Source organism: Plasmodium yoelii (genome assembly GCF_900002385.2).
Source record: "Plasmodium yoelii strain 17X genome assembly, chromosome: 9".
Classification (NCBI taxonomy): Eukaryota; Apicomplexa; class Aconoidasida; order Haemosporida; family Plasmodiidae; genus Plasmodium; species Plasmodium yoelii.
The window spans coordinates 1,670,446-1,692,277 of NC_036181.2; the positions used below are offsets into that span (position 1 = coordinate 1,670,446).

The 21,832-nt window shown below is 21.2% G+C and overlaps 6 protein-coding genes across 6 annotated transcripts; 1 reads left to right on the forward strand and 5 right to left on the reverse strand.

The window, feature by feature from the left end:
• Positions 1-990: 990 nt before the first annotated feature.
• Positions 991-3,744, reverse strand: PY17X_0942300 (nucleic acid binding protein, putative; the record flags this gene model as incomplete). The annotated part of the gene is made up of 9 exons (XM_022956093.1): positions 991-1,050; positions 1,149-1,261; positions 1,358-1,435; positions 1,525-1,590; positions 1,684-1,800; positions 1,900-2,370; positions 2,523-2,613; positions 2,736-2,921; positions 3,121-3,744. The coding sequence occupies 9 exons, from the start codon at positions 3,742-3,744 to the stop codon at positions 991-993; spliced, it is 1,806 nt and encodes a 601-aa protein (XP_022812276.1).
• Positions 3,745-5,540: 1,796 nt separating this feature from the next.
• PY17X_0942400 (U6 snRNA-associated Sm-like protein LSm4, putative) lies at positions 5,541-6,476 on the reverse strand (the record flags this gene model as incomplete). The annotated part of the gene is made up of 4 exons (XM_022956094.1): positions 5,541-5,680; positions 5,768-5,978; positions 6,143-6,184; positions 6,471-6,476. 4 exons carry the CDS (start codon positions 6,474-6,476, stop codon positions 5,541-5,543), a joined length of 399 nt encoding a protein of 132 aa, XP_022812277.1.
• A 1,540-nt stretch (positions 6,477-8,016) lies between these two features.
• On the reverse strand, positions 8,017-8,734 carry PY17X_0942500 (conserved Plasmodium protein, unknown function; the record flags this gene model as incomplete). The annotated part of the gene is made up of 2 exons (XM_022956095.1): positions 8,017-8,214; positions 8,426-8,734. The coding sequence occupies 2 exons, from the start codon at positions 8,732-8,734 to the stop codon at positions 8,017-8,019; spliced, it is 507 nt and encodes a 168-aa protein (XP_022812278.1).
• A 479-nt stretch (positions 8,735-9,213) lies between these two features.
• On the reverse strand, positions 9,214-14,128 carry PY17X_0942600 (protein kinase, putative; the record flags this gene model as incomplete). The annotated part of the gene is made up of 8 exons (XM_022956096.1): positions 9,214-9,261; positions 9,344-9,433; positions 9,528-9,587; positions 9,685-9,732; positions 9,871-9,942; positions 10,036-10,362; positions 10,568-10,607; positions 10,791-14,128. 8 exons carry the CDS (start codon positions 14,126-14,128, stop codon positions 9,214-9,216), a joined length of 4,023 nt encoding a protein of 1,340 aa, XP_022812279.1.
• Positions 14,129-15,196: 1,068 nt separating this feature from the next.
• PY17X_0942700 (DNA replication ATP-dependent helicase/nuclease DNA2, putative) lies at positions 15,197-18,031 on the forward strand (the record flags this gene model as incomplete). The annotated part of the gene is made up of 1 exon (XM_721973.2): positions 15,197-18,031. The coding sequence occupies one exon, from the start codon at positions 15,197-15,199 to the stop codon at positions 18,029-18,031; it is 2,835 nt and encodes a 944-aa protein (XP_727066.2).
• A 232-nt stretch (positions 18,032-18,263) lies between these two features.
• Positions 18,264-21,593, reverse strand: PY17X_0942800 (DEAD/DEAH box helicase, putative; the record flags this gene model as incomplete). Its single annotated transcript, XM_722071.2, has 1 exon — positions 18,264-21,593. The coding sequence occupies one exon, from the start codon at positions 21,591-21,593 to the stop codon at positions 18,264-18,266; it is 3,330 nt and encodes a 1,109-aa protein (XP_727164.2).
• Between the last annotated feature and the right edge of the window lie 239 nt (positions 21,594-21,832).

A 21,832-nucleotide genomic window follows, 5' to 3' on the forward strand; every position in this document is an offset into this window, starting at 1 on the left:
ACTTGATTCCTATTTTACATTAAAGCAACAAGCTTGTATATTCATTACTATTAAAATATATTATATATACCACCTTAATTTTAATATTTAATTTATGACTATTTTTATTATATTATCCATTGGATAGTAGTATTTATATTACTAAGAATTGGCATATTTATTTGGTTTAGAGTAAAAAAAAGGCCTATTTCTATTTATACATATTATATATATATATACATACATATTATATATATATAGTTTAATACCCTAAAAATATCGCCATATTTTGGTATTTAATATAAGGGTGTAAAGACTCAAAGGTAGTATACAGTTTTTTTTTTTGTAAATGATTTTAGTTTTAAAAAATGTTGGTTTAAGGGCGGTAGTTCTATAATGATAAAATTTATTTTTGTGCGAAGATTGTGGAAAAGTATACACAAAGGTATGTACATAAAATATGTTAAAATTGGAAAACAATGTGAAATTATAATAAATAAAAAACAAGAAAAATGTAAATAAAAAAGTGATAAATTAGAATCAATAAAAAAAGTTAAAATAAAAAAAATAGTTTTTCGAATTTTTTCGAACTTTTTCGAACTTTTTCGAACTCTTCGAATTTAATAAAAAAATATTTTAAACATAAAAAATATTTTATATTATCATGATAAAATAGAAATTTTGCATAGAGCAAATGTAAAAAAACGGAAAAGATGAGAAATATATGTAGCTAAAATAAATAAAATAAAATTTTGACCATATAATAAATATATATTCATAGAGATACAGCTTTTATATGTGTAAATGATATATAAAAGATGTATATGGTATGAATTATAGGACACATAAATGTGTTGAAATAAATAGTAACAAATTCTATTATATTAATTATAGATTTATGAAATAAAATAAAAACAAAAAAGAATAAAAATTATATGAAAAAAAGGTTAAATAAAAACTATATTTTTACTTCAAATATTTGAAAAGAATTTTAATTATATATAATAAACTTCAAGAGTAACATAAATTTTTTTTGCTTTTTGTTTCTGGATCTGCTAAATCAACAACTACCTATTTTAAATAAAAAAATGAATAACGACAATATATTAATAATATATGAAATAGAAAAAATTGTCGAACAATACAAAAAAAAGATAAATTATATTTACTTCTTTTCCATCAATAATATGTTTATAATTTTTATTTGACAATATTTTCTTAACACATTCACTGTCTAGGAATGTAACGAAAGCTATCCCTCGGGGCTTGTTCGTAGATACGTCTAAAAAATAATATATCAATAAATAAAACAGTAAATACACACAAAATGGGATTATTTTATTTTATTTTTTTTTTTTTTTTTTTTTTTTCAAATAACCATTTGGCATATATATATCTATGATTTCTCCATAACTTTCGAAATAATTTCGAAGGGTCTCAATAGTAGTTATACTATCTGAAGGTAAAGGAGAAAAAATGTGGAAATATGAGGAATGAGAATAATGTATATATATGTATGTATATATAATCTTTTTATTTATTTACTTAATTTTGTGACAAATAATTTATATGCCCGTTTGTTCCATTCTTCGCCACCAGGCTTACGAATAACTATAGATAGTCAAAAATATAAATATGAAGAAATTAAAAAATAGTCAAAATAATAATAACAATGATAAAAATGATAATTTATTTTTTACTTACATGATGGATGATTATTTCTGTACCCTCTATATGTTGGCATATTAGTAGGATATGTTAATTTAGTTTGTTCAAACATTGTATTTTGGTTAGTCATTTTGTTTTTCAAAATAGTGGCGCCTAATAAAAATAGGTGTAATTATCAAAACCAATAAAAAAAAAAAATATATATATATATATATAACAGTCTGATATTATTATAATTTTTTTCATCTTTACCTTGATTTATATATTGAGGATTGGAAAAATAGTAGGGATATTCCATATTTTTCGAATTATAAATATTTTCATTATTTAAATATGAGTTATTCCAATTATATGGTTGTGTATGATTCCAGTAATAATCAGGAGTAGCATAATCTGTGAAATTTGAATATGGCAATTGATTTAAATATTTTGGGTCAGTATTATATCCAAATGGTGGAAAATATGGAATTGGAATATTATTATTTTTAAAAATAGGTTTATGATTTAATAAATTAATTGATGTATTATCATTATTGTTAGAGTATATATTATAATAATTGTTCATGAAAAAATCATTTCTCATATTTTGTGAAATATCTCTTGTGTTAATATTATTTTGTATATTTAGATATGGATTAAAATTTGTATTATTATTTTGAATTTTTTTTGTATATTTTTTTTCATTTTTTGAACCCTTTGACAAATAATGGTCAGATGGATGATCTAAGGGGCATATATTTTGAGAGAAAAAAAAAAAAAAAAAAAAAAAAAAATGAAAAACAATTTTTAACTTAGAAATGAGAGAATGTAGAAATGGGGAATAAAGGAACTACATATGTATATATATGAATTGGTTGCGAATATTCATGTCTTACAAAAAAAATGTTTAGATTTTGAATCCCTCATTGATGCAATATCAACAACTATTTCTTTCCCACAAATGATATGTAGTTTTTCACTGAGTGCCTAAGCAATGCACACACACACATATATATATATATGTATATATATTTCTGCTTTTATGGAAAAAATTATAGAAAAATATAAAATAATGTAAAAAAATATGAATAATGAGGAGTGCAACTTACTTTGTCCATAGAAATTTGATTCTCAAAAGAAACAAATCCGAATCCCTTATTTTTATTGTTTGATAGGTTTTTCGAAACGTATATATCTATAATTTTACCATATTTTGAAAAATATTTTTCAAGGTCTTTTTTGTTTACTTCAAATGGCAGTCTCGTTACGAATATTCTGGGGTAGTCCTTCAGGGCCTTCATAAAAAAGTGATAAAAAAGGGGATAAAAAAGGGGATAAAAAAGTGATAAAAAAGTGATAAAAAGTGATAAAAAAGTGATAAAAAAGTGATAAAAAAAAGTGATAAAAAGTGATAAAAAGTGATAAAGAAATGTACAGCTTTAATATTAATTTGTGAAATATGCGAATTTAATAAGACAGTATGCTATTATATACCTCCTCTACTAAAATTGCTTTATTTTCGATAACATCTTTTTTTATGCTTTCATTGAAATTATCACATTTTGTATCTGATATAGTAGTATTATTAGTTTTATTTATATCATACACAAAACCAGAGTTATTTTGAATATTTGAATCATTTAATATAGGTCTTATTTCATTGTTAAAATTTTTTTTAATTTTTTTATTTTCTTTATTTTGTTTTAGAGGATTATTTTTTCTTTTAATCCTATTATCTAATTCATTTTTATATATATTTAAATTGTTTATGTCATTAATATTGTTTTTTTCCATTTCTAAATGTGTATTTTCTCTTTCTTGGTTATTGATTAAAAATGTATTATTTTCGGAAGTTTTATAGCATGATGTTAATTCATTTGTGTATTCTAGATTATAACTATTAATACACATATCGGTGTTTCCATTTGATTCTGAACAATAAACTTCCTTATCTTGTTCATTAATAAATAAATTTATATTTTTATTATTATTGTCAAATTTTGAGTTATCACTTTCTTTTTTTTTTTTTTTAAAAAAATCATTATCCATTTCATCTTCGTTGTCCTTATTAAAACTGATATTGTTTTCCTCTATATTTTTACAATTTGACATAGCCATATTTATTATTCAGTTGGTGAAACATGTATATAAATATGTATGCATATATATAAATATGTATATATGTATGTATATATATATATATTGTTAGTTATCCATGCATGTACATTGTTAGTTTCAAATTTATTTTGAAAAAAATATTTATAAGAGTAAAGAAAAAGCTTAATTCCTTGTTACATTGCTTCACAAATTTGCTAGTTTATTATTTATGTATGCTATTATTAATATATATGACTCTATATTTCATTTATTAATAAACATATAGTAACTTGGGCTTTATAATGTACATATCACACTAAACAAAAAAAATGCGAACAATTTTTGTATTATTATATATAGGGCTATCCAAGGATTCCTAATGGTTTTTATTTTGGTATATTATTAATATATATATATATATATATATATATATACATTTTTTTTTGTGAATAAGAATACACCATAAAACCAGTATAGTCGTATCTCCGTCGTTTTTATTAAATTGACATTTTTATTTTACTATTTCAATGTTTATTATTTTGAAAAAAATAATAATTATTTCTTTATTTTTGTTTTCTGTTTTCTTTTCATAATAAAAGTTACTATTTTATTAATTTTTTCTCAATCTTCTTAAGTACACTTTTTGTGTAAATTAGTACTTGAGGGTTGAATTTTTCACATAATATGGAAAACAAACAAACAAAAAAATAATAAAAATTAGCAAAAATAAATAAGCACGATTTTGCTATTTATTTTGTTATTTTGCTATTTTTCTACTTTTATTTTTTTTATTTTTTATTTTCTATTTTGTTCATTTTTTTGTTCAATTATTGATTTGGGAGAAAAAGGGAAATGAAACATACATTTAGCTATATATATTTAAGACACAAAATATAAATATATATGCTAATTTAACAAAGATTATGTTATTTTTTGGCTATCTTAAATATTCTAATTTATTATTTTTATTCTTAATTTTTTTGAAATCAATTCAAAATTATGATAATCTTTTCAGTTTAATTATTATATATTTGGGGACCCTTATCAAAATTTCTATCCCCCTCAAGGAATACCATATTCTATAAATAAATATATAGACTAAAAACAAAACTATCATATATATATATTAATAATATTAATAAAATAATTTTGAAAATAAAAAAGAAATGCCTTAAAAATACACTCAATAAAAGTTTGTAACAAAATTCAGTCTTATTTATATATAATATCGTTACATATACATTCCTTTCCAATTCACACATAAATATATATTATACATTTTCATTATGCAAGGACATATAACATATACTATAACTCTCGAATTGTACATGCGCATTATAAGTATATTATTTTTTTCTTTTTTCTTTTTTCTTTTTTTTGTTACAACATAAATTGCAGTAAAATAAAAGGTTTATTTATTCAAATTGAAATGTGTATTTTTAATGATATTTATTAAATAAGATATAATAGTTTTTATTATTTAAAAATAAATAAAATATTAAAGAAAATTATATATAAGGATAATCAGAATGTAGTGCCAAATTAACCAATATAGAATTAATATCAATATATATACAAATAAATATATTTATAATGTATATATAGAGATATTTTTATACATTATTTTGCATTATTATATAACAACAATAATTAGCAAATGGTGTTAAATAAATAACCACGTATTTTAATAAATATATATGGTGTTATAGGAAACAATAAAAAAATATATAAAATTAAAAAAAAAAAAAAAAAAAAGAAAGAAAGAAAGAAGTTGATCGATACATCCCATTTATATATACATGAAAAAAATCTTAATTTTAATATCCTCCTCGCCCAGCTGCTCTTATATTTCCACCTCTTCCACCTCTTTTGTCTGTTCCCCTGCCAAATCCTCGACCTCTATTGCGTCCACTTCCTCTTACACCACCTCGACCTCTTCCGGCATTTCTTGATTTTTCTATAAATACAAAAAAAAATAAAAAATATAAATAATAATGTCTTATAAACTTTTTATTTTATTCAAATATTAATTATTTTTTATTACGCTCAGCCGTTTCCTCAATGGCGTTTTCTATAGCTTGGTCTTGTACTCGAATATATTTCACACTACTTCCTCTAACATAGCACTCAGATATTTTCCAAAATTTATCTCCATCTTTTGATGTACATATTATATTTTTCATATGTAAATTCATAAATCGATCACAAAATACTAAAAAGCCACTATAAGTTTCTCCATTCTTTAGCTCAACCATCTGAACAAGTCATAAAATTTATAACAAAAAAAAATTTTAACTTAAAAAAAATAATAAAATGGCTAGTTGGCTATTAAAATAATAGCATATTCAAAGAAATGTAAATAATGTTAGACAATTAAAAAATCAATGTTGTGATAATTTGTTTTATTCTTATATATTACCACTGGTTGATTTTGAGAGCATTTTAACAAAGTTAAAGGAAACTAAGGGAAAAAAAATGAAAAAAAAAAGAAAAAAAAAAAAAATTATTGAGAAATGGCTATATAATGGGATATTATTAATCATATAAATACTATGAACATATTGGGGCTTTTTATTTTCCTTTTTTTATATAGAACAATATATATATTATAATTATCTTAAAAAATACAACACTAATGCGTAATATTCTCATTATTTTTATTAAATAATTTTCATTTTATATGTACATATTATTTTTTTGATATATAGTATATGGAAATATTTCCCATAAAGTGTGCAAGTTCTTACCACCATAGTCCTTATTTTTAATATTAATTGTTTTGGGATATTTTCTGTAATAAAAAAGAAAACAAAAAAAAATTAATATTAAATAATGAAATGTTAAGATATATTTATATTATTTTAGTGGTAAAATATATAATAAAACATATGAATATATTTTTGATGTTGATAAGCATCATTATATTAGCATAAGTATATAAGGCATGGAATAATAAAAAAAAAAATCAAACAAATGTAATCTTACATGTTTTCAATATATTTTTTTTTCTTGACAATGTCTAATATTTGAATAGTTGCATATAGATATACTAACTCAAGTTCATATATTATAATATGTCTATAATAATAAGTATAAATTATTTTCTTACTTTTTTAACAATATGATACATATTTAATATTATATAACTACAAACAGTTATCAATGTGTAAATTTTTCCATTTAAAAGCTTTTAATAATTAATGTAGTACATATACAAAACATAAATAAAATATGAACACATAAAAATGTGTATTACATATTTTAACTTTTTTTTTTAATTAAGCTACTTTTTCACGCTCTTAACACCAAAAAATATTGAATATAAAATAATACAATTAAATTTGTAATTGAACTAACTATTTATGTTTTAATTACATTCTGTATATGTAAATTTCGTTGTTAACTATTAAAATTGTATAAAATAAATAAAAAAAAAAGCATAAAGGAAAGATAAAAATGGTAGTAAGAGAAAAATTGTACATATATATATAATGCAGGTTGAATAATATATATGTATATATAAAATCTAAAGATAAAAAAAAAGAAAATATATTAAAAAATAATTTGAAATTAAAATAGATAGAAACATTTAGCTACAGTTTATAGACCATGAAAAGAAAGAAATATAACATCCCTTTTTTACTATATAATTAAATATGTTAAGGTACATAATAAATAATATATTATACGCGTGTATAATTTAAATGGCTTCTTTTCATATAACTTTTATTTTCCATATGTAAAAAAAATAAATAATAAAATAAATAAATTAGGAATAAAATAAATTAAATATTTTATTTGTTTGGAGAACAAATTCATTGTTTGCCTTATGTTAAATAATATTTAATCATGTGCATATATTGTATATAATTTTTTTTACTATATTTTTTGATATATTGTAACCATTTTACAAATTAGGAATATAAAATAATGATCGGAAAAAAGTAAAATAAAGATATGATGGATAAGGTATTTTCTCTTAACAATGTACTTGATATATTTTTATATATGTATAAAGAAATATATTTTGGCATATACATTGAGATATGTCAATAAGTGTAGTATTATTGGGATAATTTTTAAGATAAATATATATATATATATTTATTAAGGAACTTATAATTTAAAAGATCATTTCACAATTAAGCAAAATTTTTAATATAAAAAATGTGGCATAATATATAAAATATAAAATATAAAATAATTGAATAATTGCATAATTGCATAATTGAATAAACGGATAGACGAAGAACAAATAAAATTAAATAAATCGAAAAAAAAAAAACACTAATATTAAAGTATTGACTTTAAAACCTTTCTAAGTTTTTCATTAGTTTCTTCTTTATTGGCATATATTTTAGATTTGGTTTTGTTTAGAATTTCAATTGATTGACTATTTAATTCTTTCCACTCTCTATCTTCTAATGTCTCTAATTCTTTTTTTTCAGATTCATAAACATTTATGATGTTTTCTGTTTCCTTATAGAAGTCCTTAAAAGTCAAGAAAAAAAAAAGTGAAAAAAAAAAAGTGAAAAAAAAAAAAAGTGAAAAAAAAAAAGTAAAAAAAAAAAGTGAAAAAAAAAAAAAAGTTTATCTTAAAATACAAATGTATAAGCATATTGGTGTGTAAATTATATATAAGGAAATGTATATAAATGGACACTATATGTAATTAAATATTTAATATAATTAAATAAATAACCTTAATTTTATTTTTGTAATTGTTTGCTACTTCAGCTAATTCAGTTTTCAATTTTTGATATATTCTATGTTTTTCTTTAATATTTTTTTCCTGTTTTAAAATATTTTCACGATATTTATTTAATTTTTCCTCTGCTGTATGTTTTATAGCATTCTTTTCTTGATTAACACTACTAATTAAACAATTTTTTGTATCTTTAACTAAATAATCTATTTCATGTTCAAATTTTCTTTTTGACTCATTAGTAATTTTTTTTATTTGTTGTATCATTTGAAGAACATCATCATCATTTTCATAAAAGTTAGACATTTTTTCTTAAAAATAGCTAAAAAAAATTATATTTTTATAAATATATAATTGTCTTTTTTTTTTATATATATGAAAAAAAAAGGGAAAATATGCATAATATATATATGTATATTTTGTTTATGTTGTATATTCGTTGTGTTTGGAGAAAAAATAATTTAAAAAAAAAAAAAAAATCAAAACTTAATTTTGTTATATATTTTTCGTATATAATAATGTTAAATATAAGTATACTACTAATTAAAGAGGTACACACAAAACATAAATATATATGTTATTGTAGTTTAAGTGTACTTACACAAAAATTAGGAAAAATGGAGAATATTGGTATATAATAAGGGATGAATTATTAATTTCAAAACCTCAAAAAAATCAAATAAAATTAACACAAAAAAAAAACAAATTCCAATAGGTATTTGTATATCAATTAATAATTTAGTTTGTTTAGTAAAATTTATTTAACTTTTGTTATAACACATTTGCTATCCATCCATAAAAGACATCAAAGCGTCCTCTTCCTTAGGGTTAATCTGAAAAGAGGGGGAAAATCAAAACAATCAAAACAATCAAAACAATGAAAAGGTGAAAACACCGTTTATTTATAAGTTATACCTTTTCGTATATCATTGAAAGTTCAATCAAAATTCTATCAAATGTAGGTCTTTTATATTTGTTCCTATTAACACAACTCTTTATTAAATTCTAAAAAAAAAAAAAAAAAAAAAAAAAAAAATTGCAACATTTTTGGATATAAATAAATGGGGTTTTAGTTTATATTGATATTTTTTTATAATACTTTAATAAAAGGTGGAATATTTTGAAAGGGTAATGTTTCTTTGGCATATCCAACTGAAGCCTATAATAAAATAATAATAAATCGATATTATGGATAAATATGAAATGTATATAAATTTTTATTTATATTTTTCATAAGAATTCACATATGTTTATACCAAAAGATGAGATTTAAAACGATAATTAAAAGGAACACTATTTGTCATCTGAAAAAAATAAATAAAAATATTTTTTGGAATTATATTTGCTCATTACATATTTAGCATGATAACGCTTGTTTAATTTGTTCATTTTTTTATCTTTTTTATTTTTTAATATTTAATTGATATCCTATTTAGCCTTACAAGTTCCCATAATATAACACCATAAGCATATACATCTGAATATAAACTTGGATTTTGTTTCCTCTTTAATATCTATAAATAAAATAAATATATTAAAAATAGGTTAATTTTATAGTAAATAAATAAGGGGTATAATATATTTATGCATTAGTTTTTTTTGTTTACTTCAGGAGCTGTCCAAAAAGAAACAGATGAATCATGGTTATTTGAAGACACATCTATTTTTCGTGTATTATATTTATAAATATGATTCTTGGAACTAAATACATGAAGCATATCTTCTGAACCCTTATTCACAATTTTTATTTTTTTTATTTTATTTTTGAAATGATTATTATTAAATTTTATTACATTATTTGGAAAAACTATATAAGAATAATCAATATTTATATCAAGACATTCTTCTATTTCTTTAATTCCAAAATCTGATATCTTTGCATTTAGAGATTCGTCAAGTAAAATGTTAGTTGGTTTTAAATTTAACCACCGTATCTTATTGTATTAATAAGGTTATATACACATGTACAAATAAAATGAGAAAAAAAATGAGAAAAAAATGAGAAAAAAAATGAGAAAAAAATGAGAAAAAAAATGAGAAAAAAAATGTATAAGGTTTTATATAATTTTAGTGTGCACATATCCACATTTTATGTATATGTAATAAAGAAATGAAATAGTTAATACACAAATATAATACCTTTTGTTTTTCCAAATAAGAGCAAGCTAGGGTGATGTCTCTGATGGAAATGAAAAGAATGTAATTGTGAGTGTGCGTGTTATAGGAAAGGGCAGTAATTTATTATTGCCATTATTATTGTCATTATTATTGTCATTATTATTGCCATTATTATTGTCATTATTATTATTATTATTATTATTATTATTATTTTTTTTTTTTTTTTTTTTTTTTTTTTTTTTACATGATAATTTTCATCATTTGGTGATCAGACAACTTATTTTTTCTGGTGTCACATTTCTTCGATTTAAAATAGGAATGCGTTTTTAGATAACTAAATAAAATTTTTTTTTTTTTTTTTTTTTTTTCTAAATAAAAATTAAAATCTTCTTGAAGTGGTGGGAAGGAATATGGACGATTTATTTTGATTTTAGCTTTAAAGTTCAATTTTTTATTTATTTTTTTTTTGTATATTTTATTTGTTAATAATTTTTGTGACTCATTTGTGAAACTTGTTCGATCACTATCTTTATGTTCGTTTGATATAGACATATTATTTTTCTTTTTTCTAAATAAATAATAATAATTACCACACAATATATTATTTTTATTTCTGAACATGGAATCTATTTTGTTTATATATCGTTTCTCATTAGAATTTTTATTTTTTAGTTTTTTATTATTCATATTAGATGAATTAGTGTCTAAAGATTTAATTGACGTTGATGGAGAATAAATCTGTTCATCTTTTAAATTGTTTTTTTTAGTGATTTTATTTTTTCCATTATCATCATTTGATAAATATTTTCTATCACTAAAAATTGTATTATTTTTTTGTTGAGAATTTTGGCTATTCAATTTTTTTTGATAATATTTTAATAGCTTGCTTACATAAATATGTTTATATTTTATACAATGCAAATAAGAAAATAGACATAAATTTTTTATATATTCATATATTATAAAAACAAAAGGATAACTAATCGAAACACCCATTATTAATGCTATATTAGTATGTCTTAAAATATATAAATTATATAATACTTTATGAAATTTTGTAAAATTTTTTATATTTCCAACTAAAACTTTTATAGCTACATCTTTACCCATATATCTGCCTCTAAATATTCTACTTTTCATTTTTTGGGGTTTTGTTTTTTCTCTTTCATTTTTACAATCGTTATAGTTAAAATCATTTTTATTTTTATTTTGTTCGAATTTAGAATGATGTGATGAATATGAGCACATTCTATCATCAGGGTTTATTTTTCTATTTTTAATAATTTCAAAATTTTTGTAAAAGTTAAAACTATCACAAAAATCTACTTGATCGTTTCGATTCAAATCATTTTCTACATCTCTAATATAATAATTTTGTATTTGATACAAAAATGTTAAATCTTCTGGTGGTATTATAAAGCTATATATGTATGAAAATGCCAAACTGCTATTGATATATATATTGTTGCTATATTTTATTATTTTGTTATTATTATGAAAGTTGGTTAACTCGCTATGTTCGGAGCAAAACGAAGAAGTTTCTGATGATGACGATGCTGACGCTGACGCTGATGCTGATGATGATGATGATGATGATGCTGACAATTTTTCTGCCATATTTTCTGCCATATTTTCTGACAATTTTTCTGACATATTTTCTGCCATATTTTCTGAAGCTAGCGAGCAGGGCTGTTTTGGTAGCAATTTTGTTGGATTTGAACCATTTAATGAGTTAGTTTCATTTTTAGAATTTATACTAAGAGAAAGGTTCGGGTTATTTGGGTTCTTTTCTTCATTTGATTCAATAGATGTGTATTCCCGTTTGTCGTGAAATAAGATTTTCGAGGACAAATCAGAATGTATATTTGTAAAAGATGATTCTGAAGATGTAGATAATGTTTGTGTGATGGATTCATTACTTGATTGTGATTCATTAGATGTATTATGTAATTTTTTTAACATAGATATATTTTTTTGAACATGATTAATATATTTATTTTTTTTTAATTTTTTTTTTTTTTTTCCTGTACTTTGGTCATTAGTATTTAATTCCTTTCCTTTTTCAATTTTCATAGGAATATTATTTTCATTAATTGGAATTTTAAATTCATCTTTACTTTTATTCCATATTGAATTTATTACTAAATTTTGTAAATTTTGTAAATTTTTTATATTTGTATTTCCTTTGAAGAATCCATTTTTTATTTTATCTGAAAACGATTTATTGTCATCATTTTTTTGGTCTATCATTGATTTAGTCTGATTACTCATTATTTTTTTTTTATTTTTCTGAAAGTCTTCTGCTTGGCTACTTGTTGTCGCTGTATCTGCGCCGTCTTTCTTTTCGTTCATTTCGTTCATTTCGTTCATTTTTTTTTCCATTTTTTTTTTTTCCATTTTTTTTTTTTCCATTTTTTTTTCTTTCATTTTTTTTTTTTTCATTTTTTTTTTCTCCATTTTTTTTTTTAGGTAAATTTCATACTCTTCTAAGTTCAACGTATTAGCAAGCCTTGTGTTGTAAGCCGTAACGCGCAGGTTTTTTATAAGTTGTAAAAATTTGATAGATTGTCCATATGATAATATTCCAAGTTTATTTCTTATAAAATATAAGTTTAGGTTATTTAATTTTTGACCATTAATATTATTTTTATAAACAGTTAAAGCCCATTTCATAGGAACCTTACACATAGTAAGCCACTGTGCTACTTGTTCTTTATTCCACATTTCATAATTTTCTATTTTTAAATCTGTATTATTGTTTATTAAATTATTTAGCCTTAGAATAATACTTTCGTCAGATATGTTCATTATTTTGTTATTTTCAAAGTTAGATGATGAATTAGTGTTTTCGCTATGATTCATATAATTTTCGTTCGTTTTTTTAAACTTGTCTTCTTCTTGTTTATTTATTTGTTTTTCTTTTTTTTCAAAATCTGAAATATAATCTGAACCTATTGATTTAGAAATAGATTCACATGATGAATAAAATATGGAATCATTTAAATAGTTCATTTTATCAAATTTTTTTTTTTTTTTTTTATATTTTAACATGTTATTTTGAGATTGTTCAAGATTTATTTTATTTGAAAAATTATCTACTTTATCACTATCATCTTTTTCAAAGTCCTTATCAATAATTTCGTCTTTTTTATTAACAAAAGATTTTTCTTTACAATTTTGTATTTTAGTGTCTTCTAGTATTGTATCATTTTTTTTTTTTTTTTTTTTTTTTTTTTTTTTTTTTTTCTTATTTGAAATATAGTCATAAATCTTACAATGATCAATTAGACCATTTTTATAATAAAATAAATAAACAGTATCATTGTCAAATTGTTTAACTTTAACTTTATTTGAAATATTATCATATTTCCATTTTGAAATATATTTTGTTAAATTTTTATTGATATATATTCCTTTCCCATGTTTTTTACCATTTATAAAATGTCCAAAAAATGAATCTCCATTTTCATATAATATTAACCCCCTCCCATGTGGTAAATTATCTACATTCAAATCACCAACATAATAATATTTTTCAAATTTTATATATTTTTTTGCTTGAACTGAATTACCATTTCCCATTATATATTTCTATAATTATAATTTAGTATATAACATTATTTTAAATCATTTAAGAGAAAAAAAAATAACAAAAATATACACTTTGCTAAAAATCAAACGAAACGCATTCATACATGCATACATAATACTACATACATACATACAATATTTATAATTATAAAATAAAATAAAATTAAATTAAATAAAATAAACATTTTTATAGTTTATATATTTTGCACATTTATTACTATTCGAATGTATGTAATTATTTAATTTTTTATTTTTGAATACCAACCATGAAAGTTTGGCGATATTCTTTCTTCTCAACTTTTCTATTTTAGCCCTTTTATTTTAATATTTCTATCCTTTTGTTTATTTTCAATTTTATTTAATTCTCCTTAATATCTTTTGCATTATTCTAGTGCCAAGTTGCAGAAATCTTGTTCACAAACATATTTATGCATAAATATAGATACCATATGTATATGTATAGTTTTGATTGATACTTCCCTTTGTGTATATAATAGCTACGTTTTTTATATTTTATTCAGTTTTGTTTTGTTTTATTTTTTTTTTTTTTTTTGTTATTTTATTTTTTCTATTTCTACCTCTCTGCTTGAGATGAGCGTTACCGGCGTTTTAAAATTGGAGTAACGAAAAGTGATGGAAAATGTAAAAAAAAAAATATAAAACAATAAAAAATGAAATAAAAAATGAAATATAAAACATAATAAAAAATGAAATAAAAAATGAAATAAAAAATATAATAATCAAATGTAATAATCAAATGTAATAATCAAATGTAATAAACATAATCAAGGGTAAAGTATACCTCCCTTTTTGATACATACACTTCCGCCAATATTTTGACAAACTTACCTCAAAATGGAAAGGATTTGAAGTTGTGAATAAATATTTTAATTTTTTTTGTGTATTTTTTTTTCTATAACAATTTTATTTTATCCAATTATTTATATCTTTCATTTTTTTAGAACACTTTCACAGTTTTTATTTGTGTGTTTTGATATAAAGGTTGTTTTATGATTTAAAAAAAAAAAAAAAAAAAAAAATAATAATAGACGACTTATAATGGGGGAATTGAATAAAACAAAGATTTTGAACTATTTTGAAAAGTTAATTAAATTGGAAAATATTTATGAAAATAAAGAAATCGAACTATGTTATGAACATTTAAATAAAGAAGAATTAGTTGAAAAAGGAATTTTATTAAATAATTTAACAATTAAAAATGTTATGAAACATTATGGAGGGAATAATAATTCTTATATTTTAAAATTAGTAAAAAAAAAAAAAAATATAGACACTAATGATTTAAGCGATGATGACAATTTAGAAAATTTTAATCATAATTTATTTAGTAAAGGAAGTGTAATACATTTTTCAAAAAAAAGAAAAAAATATAAAATTAATAACGATCAAAATTGTAAAAATGGTAAAAATGTGAATAATAGTGTAACAATGGGTGATAATATAGGCATATATACATGTACAGTTAATAAAATAAAAAAAAATAAAATAAATATTTTAATAAAAAATATAGATATGTTATGTAAAGAACTTAATGTTTCAAATCCTTATATGTTATCTGAAAAATCTTATTTTGATATTTGTTTAATTAATAGTGAAATATCAACAAATAGACAAATTCAAGCTATTCAATTAATCAAAAAATCGTTAGAAAATCCAAATGAAATATTAAAAATTCTATTTTTAGATCAAATTCCAACTCAAAACCCTTTTCTAAAAAAAATATTGTCTCTTTTTTCTGAGTACAACCAAGAGGATGAAACTAATCAGCCAAATTCCACTCCATTGCTTAGTCGCGTGTCAGATAAAAGCACTTCAGATAAAAACACTTTAGATAAAAGTTTGGCAGATAAAAGTTTGGCAGATAAAAGTTTGGCAGACTACATTTACAAGTGTAATAAAACAAGTTGGGGAAATCCCAATTTAAATTTAAGTCAAAAAAAGGCAGTATACCATTGTTTATATTCTGATAATATTTTTTGTATACATGGGCCACCAGGAACTGGAAAAACAACCGTTTTATGTGAAATTATATTTCAATTATTAAAAAATAAAAATTGTAAAATATTAATAACTGGGCCTAGTAATGTGTCAGTAGATAATATACTAGAAAAATGTGTACAGATGAAAATAAAAAATGTTTTTCGTATAGGGTTAAAAAGTAAAATTAAAAAAACATTATGGAACTATAGTTATGATGAAAAAATAAAAGAATGTGATAGTTATAAAATGTGTGAAGATATAGATAATGATATTGAAAAGTTAAAATCCGAAATTTTAAAATTAAAAAAAAAAAAAAAAAGTGAAAAAGGAAATTTTGATAAAAGAAGTATAATCAACTTAAAATATGAAATAAAAATATTAAATAAAAGTAAAAAAAAAAAAAAAAATATATTTTTTAAAGAATTAATAGAAAAAAATAATGTTGTATTTTCAACATGTTCTAGTAGTTCAAATTATGAATTAAATAAGTTTGTCAAAATGTCAAATTTTTTATTTGATGTTGTTTGTATAGATGAATGTTGTCAATGTACTGAACCCTTATGTTATATACCAATTTCTTTGGCAAAAAAAAATGTATTTTTATTTGGCGATCACAAACAATTATCTCCATTAATTAAATATAATAAAAATCATAATAAATTAAATATTACAATGTTCGAACGTTTGGTAAATAAATATAAAGAAAATATATCATTTTTGTTAAATATACAATATAGAATGAATCATAACATTTTAATTTGGTCAAATAACATTTTTTATGAAAATAAATTAAATTCACACGAGTCATGCAAAAATATCAAAGTTGATGGTATCATAGGAAATAAAAATAAGCAATTGAAAAATGGTGAATATGAACAAGGGGCGAAAAACAAAAAAAATCAAAAAAGTAAAAAAAATCAAAAAAATGGAAAAAACGGAAAAAATTCCAACTCTATTGATAATTCATGTGAAGAACAAAATGAAATAAATTCAGAAGTTGAAATAAAAAAGTATGAGTACTATCCTATTACTTGGATAGAGACAGATGGTTTTGATGAATTTTTAGACGACACCAAAAATGAGGACATGATCAATTTTGAAATAAAGGAAAAGAAAGGTTGCCAGACAAAAACTAGCGAAAAAAAAAATGGTAAAACTATTGTGAAGGGTGACAAAACTGATGTGAAGAGCGAGGACAACAAACAAGGGATAGGAAGCAGGAATGAATCAGAAAAAAGAGAAGACAATTTAGAGGCAATAGATGCAGTAAAAATAAAAAGACAGATTGAAAATAGTGATAAATATAATGTTATTGATAAAGATAGCGAAGAAGATAAACTATGCAAATTAAATGATGAAGAATTAAATAATATTGTAAAAATAAATGTTGATGAGATTATAAATTTAAATAATAAATCTAGAGGTAATATTGGAGAAGCTTATTTTATTTATAAATTAATAGAATTTATGATTCAAATAGATAATATATGTGGAAATGATATATGTATTATAACACCTTATTCTAAACAAATGAATATTTTAAAAAATATATTTTATGATAATTTTTTTAATAATAAAAATTATATTAATGAATATAAAAAAATAGAAATATCTACAGTTGATTCATTTCAAGGAAGAGAAAAAGAAATTGTTATTTTTTCATTAGTTTGTTCAAATTATTTTAAAAATATAGGATTTCTAAAAGACTATAGAAGATTGAATGTAGCTATTACTAGAGCTAAAAGACATGTAGTTATTGTTGGAAATTCAAACACTATTTCCAATGATGATGTTTTAAATGAATTATATGAAACTGTTTTAAATTATGGAAAAGTATATCTTGTCAATGAACTTATAGATGTAGAATCAATGATCGATTTATGTACATTCTAATATACATCTTTACAAATTTTTTTTTTTTAAGTGGTTATATTATACACGCTTTTAACACAAAAAAAATATTTAAAACAAGGGGTGTATGGGTAGAGCAAAAGTGGAAAAACAAATAACACCACAAATTGGGCTAAAAATTGGGCTAAAGATTGGGCTAAAGATTGGGCTAAAGATTGGGCTAAAGATTGGGCTAAAGATTGGGATGAAGATGGGGCCAAATGAGGTTTCCAATTTAAAACAACAACTCATCGTCATTATTGTTACTTTCGAAATTGTTCAAAATAAGTTTTCCTCTTTTTACCTGGCCCATCAAATGACATTCTTTATTTTTAAATCGTTCAATCACATATTTTTGATGATCAAATTGAACATTGTCCCATGAAGGAAATTTATTATTTTTTCTCTCAGAATATTTGTTACTAAAATTATGGCTTTCTTTATATGGCCGTTTGACATCAGATATTATATTCTGATAGATATTATATTTTGAGTTAGCATCATTTTTTTCGAAACATTCCTCATCACTTTCGTCATCACTTTTGTATTCATCTTGATTTAGAGAGAACATTGTAAAAGGAGCTTGAATCTGTTGATTTTTCGAATCAATAGAATATGATGATGTTGTAGTATCTGTAGTAGACGAATTTGAATATGTTTCAATTTTATGACAATAATCGTTTTTTTCACATTTTGAAATATTATTTTGTTGGTTTGTTGATGGAAAGATAGTTGAGGTTTTACTTTTTTTATCCTTTTCATTAGGAATAATTTGAAGCATTTGATTAAATTTCGTATCATTAATGTCTAATTCAATATTTTGAATTGAATCAACATCTATGTATTTTTTGTTTGCATCTGTTTCAGAATCTTTTCTTTTATTTTTCATTTTAAAAGATTTTTTTCTAGAAAATAATGATAACAAACTTATATTATTATTATCAAAATTTTTTATTGAATTAGCTAATTGTATATTTGTGGATGAAATCAAATTAGTCACTAAAAATAATCTGTCTTGAGATGATGTAATGTTATTTTTTTTTAATTTTAAATTTTTTATGTCAGAGTTTAAACGATTTATTTTGCTAAGCCTATGGATATATGTAATAACATCACTTGGAAAATGAAAATTAATTATATGATCAACATTTTTTGTGTCAATTCCTCTACTTAACAAATCAGTAGTTATTAATATTCCAATGGTTGCATTTGAAAAATTATGTAAGCTTTGTATTCTAGAATTTATAGATAAATTTTTGTGAAAAATATATACAGGCCAATTATGTTTTTTTAAAAAATTATATATTTTAAAACAATCTTTTATGTTATTTACAAATATAATTGTTTTATAAATTGGGAATTTATATATTAACTCAAATTTGTTTAAATTTTTTTCTTTTACTTTTTGTCCATTTTTGATATGTTCCATTGTTAGCTCATGATATTTTTTTAAAATATAAATTAAAATATCGAGTCTATGTTCAAATGAATAATTTTCTAGTTGGTTTATTTTATTTGATAAAGATAAATCTTGTAAGTTTTGTTCGATTTTATTATTTTTATCTTGTGTATTGAATAAATATAAATTAATTATTTTTTCTTTATTTAATTCTATCCATTGTGTTTGTATATTTTTAGGAATTTTATAATTTAAACAACTTACTATATCAACCAGATTACTAAATCTTTCATTCAGCATACTTCCAACTGTAGTATGCCCAACAGATGGTAAAGTAGATGATATAAAAATAAGTTGAATAAAAGATTGTTCATTATTTTTTAAAGTATTATTTTGGCTAATATTTGTATCAATTTTTAATTCATTTTTTTTGTCTTTAGAATTATTTAATAAAATTTTGTCTATTTCTTTATTTATATTTTCAATATTTTGTTCACTTATATTTATATGTGGGTTATATATTTCTGGTCTTTTTTTTATAATTTGAAAAATATTCATTATTGTATTTCTATAAGCATTATTTTGGAAAAGCATATCTACTTCATCAAAAATTATAATAGATGGAATTATAGTTTCTTTTGAATTTTTTTTGAATCCATTATTTTTATATGAATTAAGAAATATATCTGGGGTTGTTATTAAAATATCTGAAACTAACCACATTATTTCTTTATTACATAAAACTGGATTATTAAGATAATTTATATTTTCAACTTGTAAATTACCAACATTAAATTGGTTATAATTATTATCGTTATTTTTGGGTTCTAATGTATTGTCGTTATTTTTGGGTTCTAATGTATTATCGTTATTTTTGGGTTCTAATGTATTGTCGTTATTTTTGGGTTCTAATGTATTATCATTTATTTTTTCCTTTTCGATATTTTTTTCTATGTCTACAAATGGAATATCATTTAATGTTTGAATATTTATTCTATTTAATATGTCAATTTTTTTTATAAAACTAATAATTTGAGTAATGTTGTCTTTATTTATTGTAATTATGATTACAGTTTTGTTCATTTGCAATGGGTTTTGAATTAGATATCTATAAGTTTGTTCATATATATTTACATCGTTTGGCGAATTTACATTGTTTGGCGAAATTACGTTATTTTTTTTTTCTAATTTTCCACTTTTTAAGATACTATTCAATATTTGTAACTCACTTTTATTTTTTTCAAGACTATTCAAATTGCTTAAATTGATATTATTTATTTTTATGATTTCAATTAATTTGTTCATAATACTAATATTATTTAAATCTACATTTTGACAATTTATTTGATTCAAAATAGGTTCGTTTTTTTGGGAATTATTTTTTTTGGAATGTCTACCATATTTTTTGGAAAATTTACAACTATTATCATCATTTTGATTTAGTAGATTATTTTCAAAATTTTTTGGAACTAAATTAAAATTATAATTTTCTTTTTTATTCATTTTTTTATGTACTTGAATAGTGTTGTCTTCTAAAATGGCATTATTTTTATAATAAGAATAATTAAGCAAATATTTTCCCATTTTTTCATATATGTTAAATTTATTATTTGATTTATAATTTTGTGAAATTGAACTATTTTCGTGATAGTCTAAAATTATTTTTTCTAAATAATCATGAATAAAATAAATATTATTTAAAATTGGCAAAATATAAGCTAACGTTTTTCCTGACCCATCAGGATAATTTAAAAGGACATCTTTCCCTTGTTGAATAGTTAGAAAAGTGTTAATTTGCATATCATTAAGTTTTGCAATATTTAATTTTTTTAATCCTAATAATAACATTTTATGGATATTTAATTCGTTTATATAAGAATAATTTTGTTTACAATTTTTGTTAATGTTATTTGGGTTGCTTCCAATTTCATAATAGTTATATTTTTTATATAGCCTTTTGGTCATTTCTTTGTATATATTTTGTTCACCATTTCTATTACTCTCCACACTTCCATTATTTTCCACACTTGCATTATCGTTGCTTAGAATCACATTTGATTGCCTACGGGTTCGAATGTATCTATTTTCCTTCAAATGCAAAATAAACTTGACTGGACGCTTCAACATAATGTTTTGTCTCCATACTGTTATTAATTTTTCTTTCATTTTTCAACTTTTTGTTTATTTCCTTATTTGACAAAATTTCGACGGTAGACTTTTACTTCATGTTCAAAATTTTATTTCAAATAAATGGGAATATAAATTATGTATACTCTCATTTATTTGTTTGAAATGTTAAAATGGTGTAGTGTAGATAGAGAACACAAACATTATATTTTGTGCATTTTTTTTAAAAAAAAAGGAGAAAAAAGTTGAGGAATTTTTCTAATATTTTCAAACTCCAT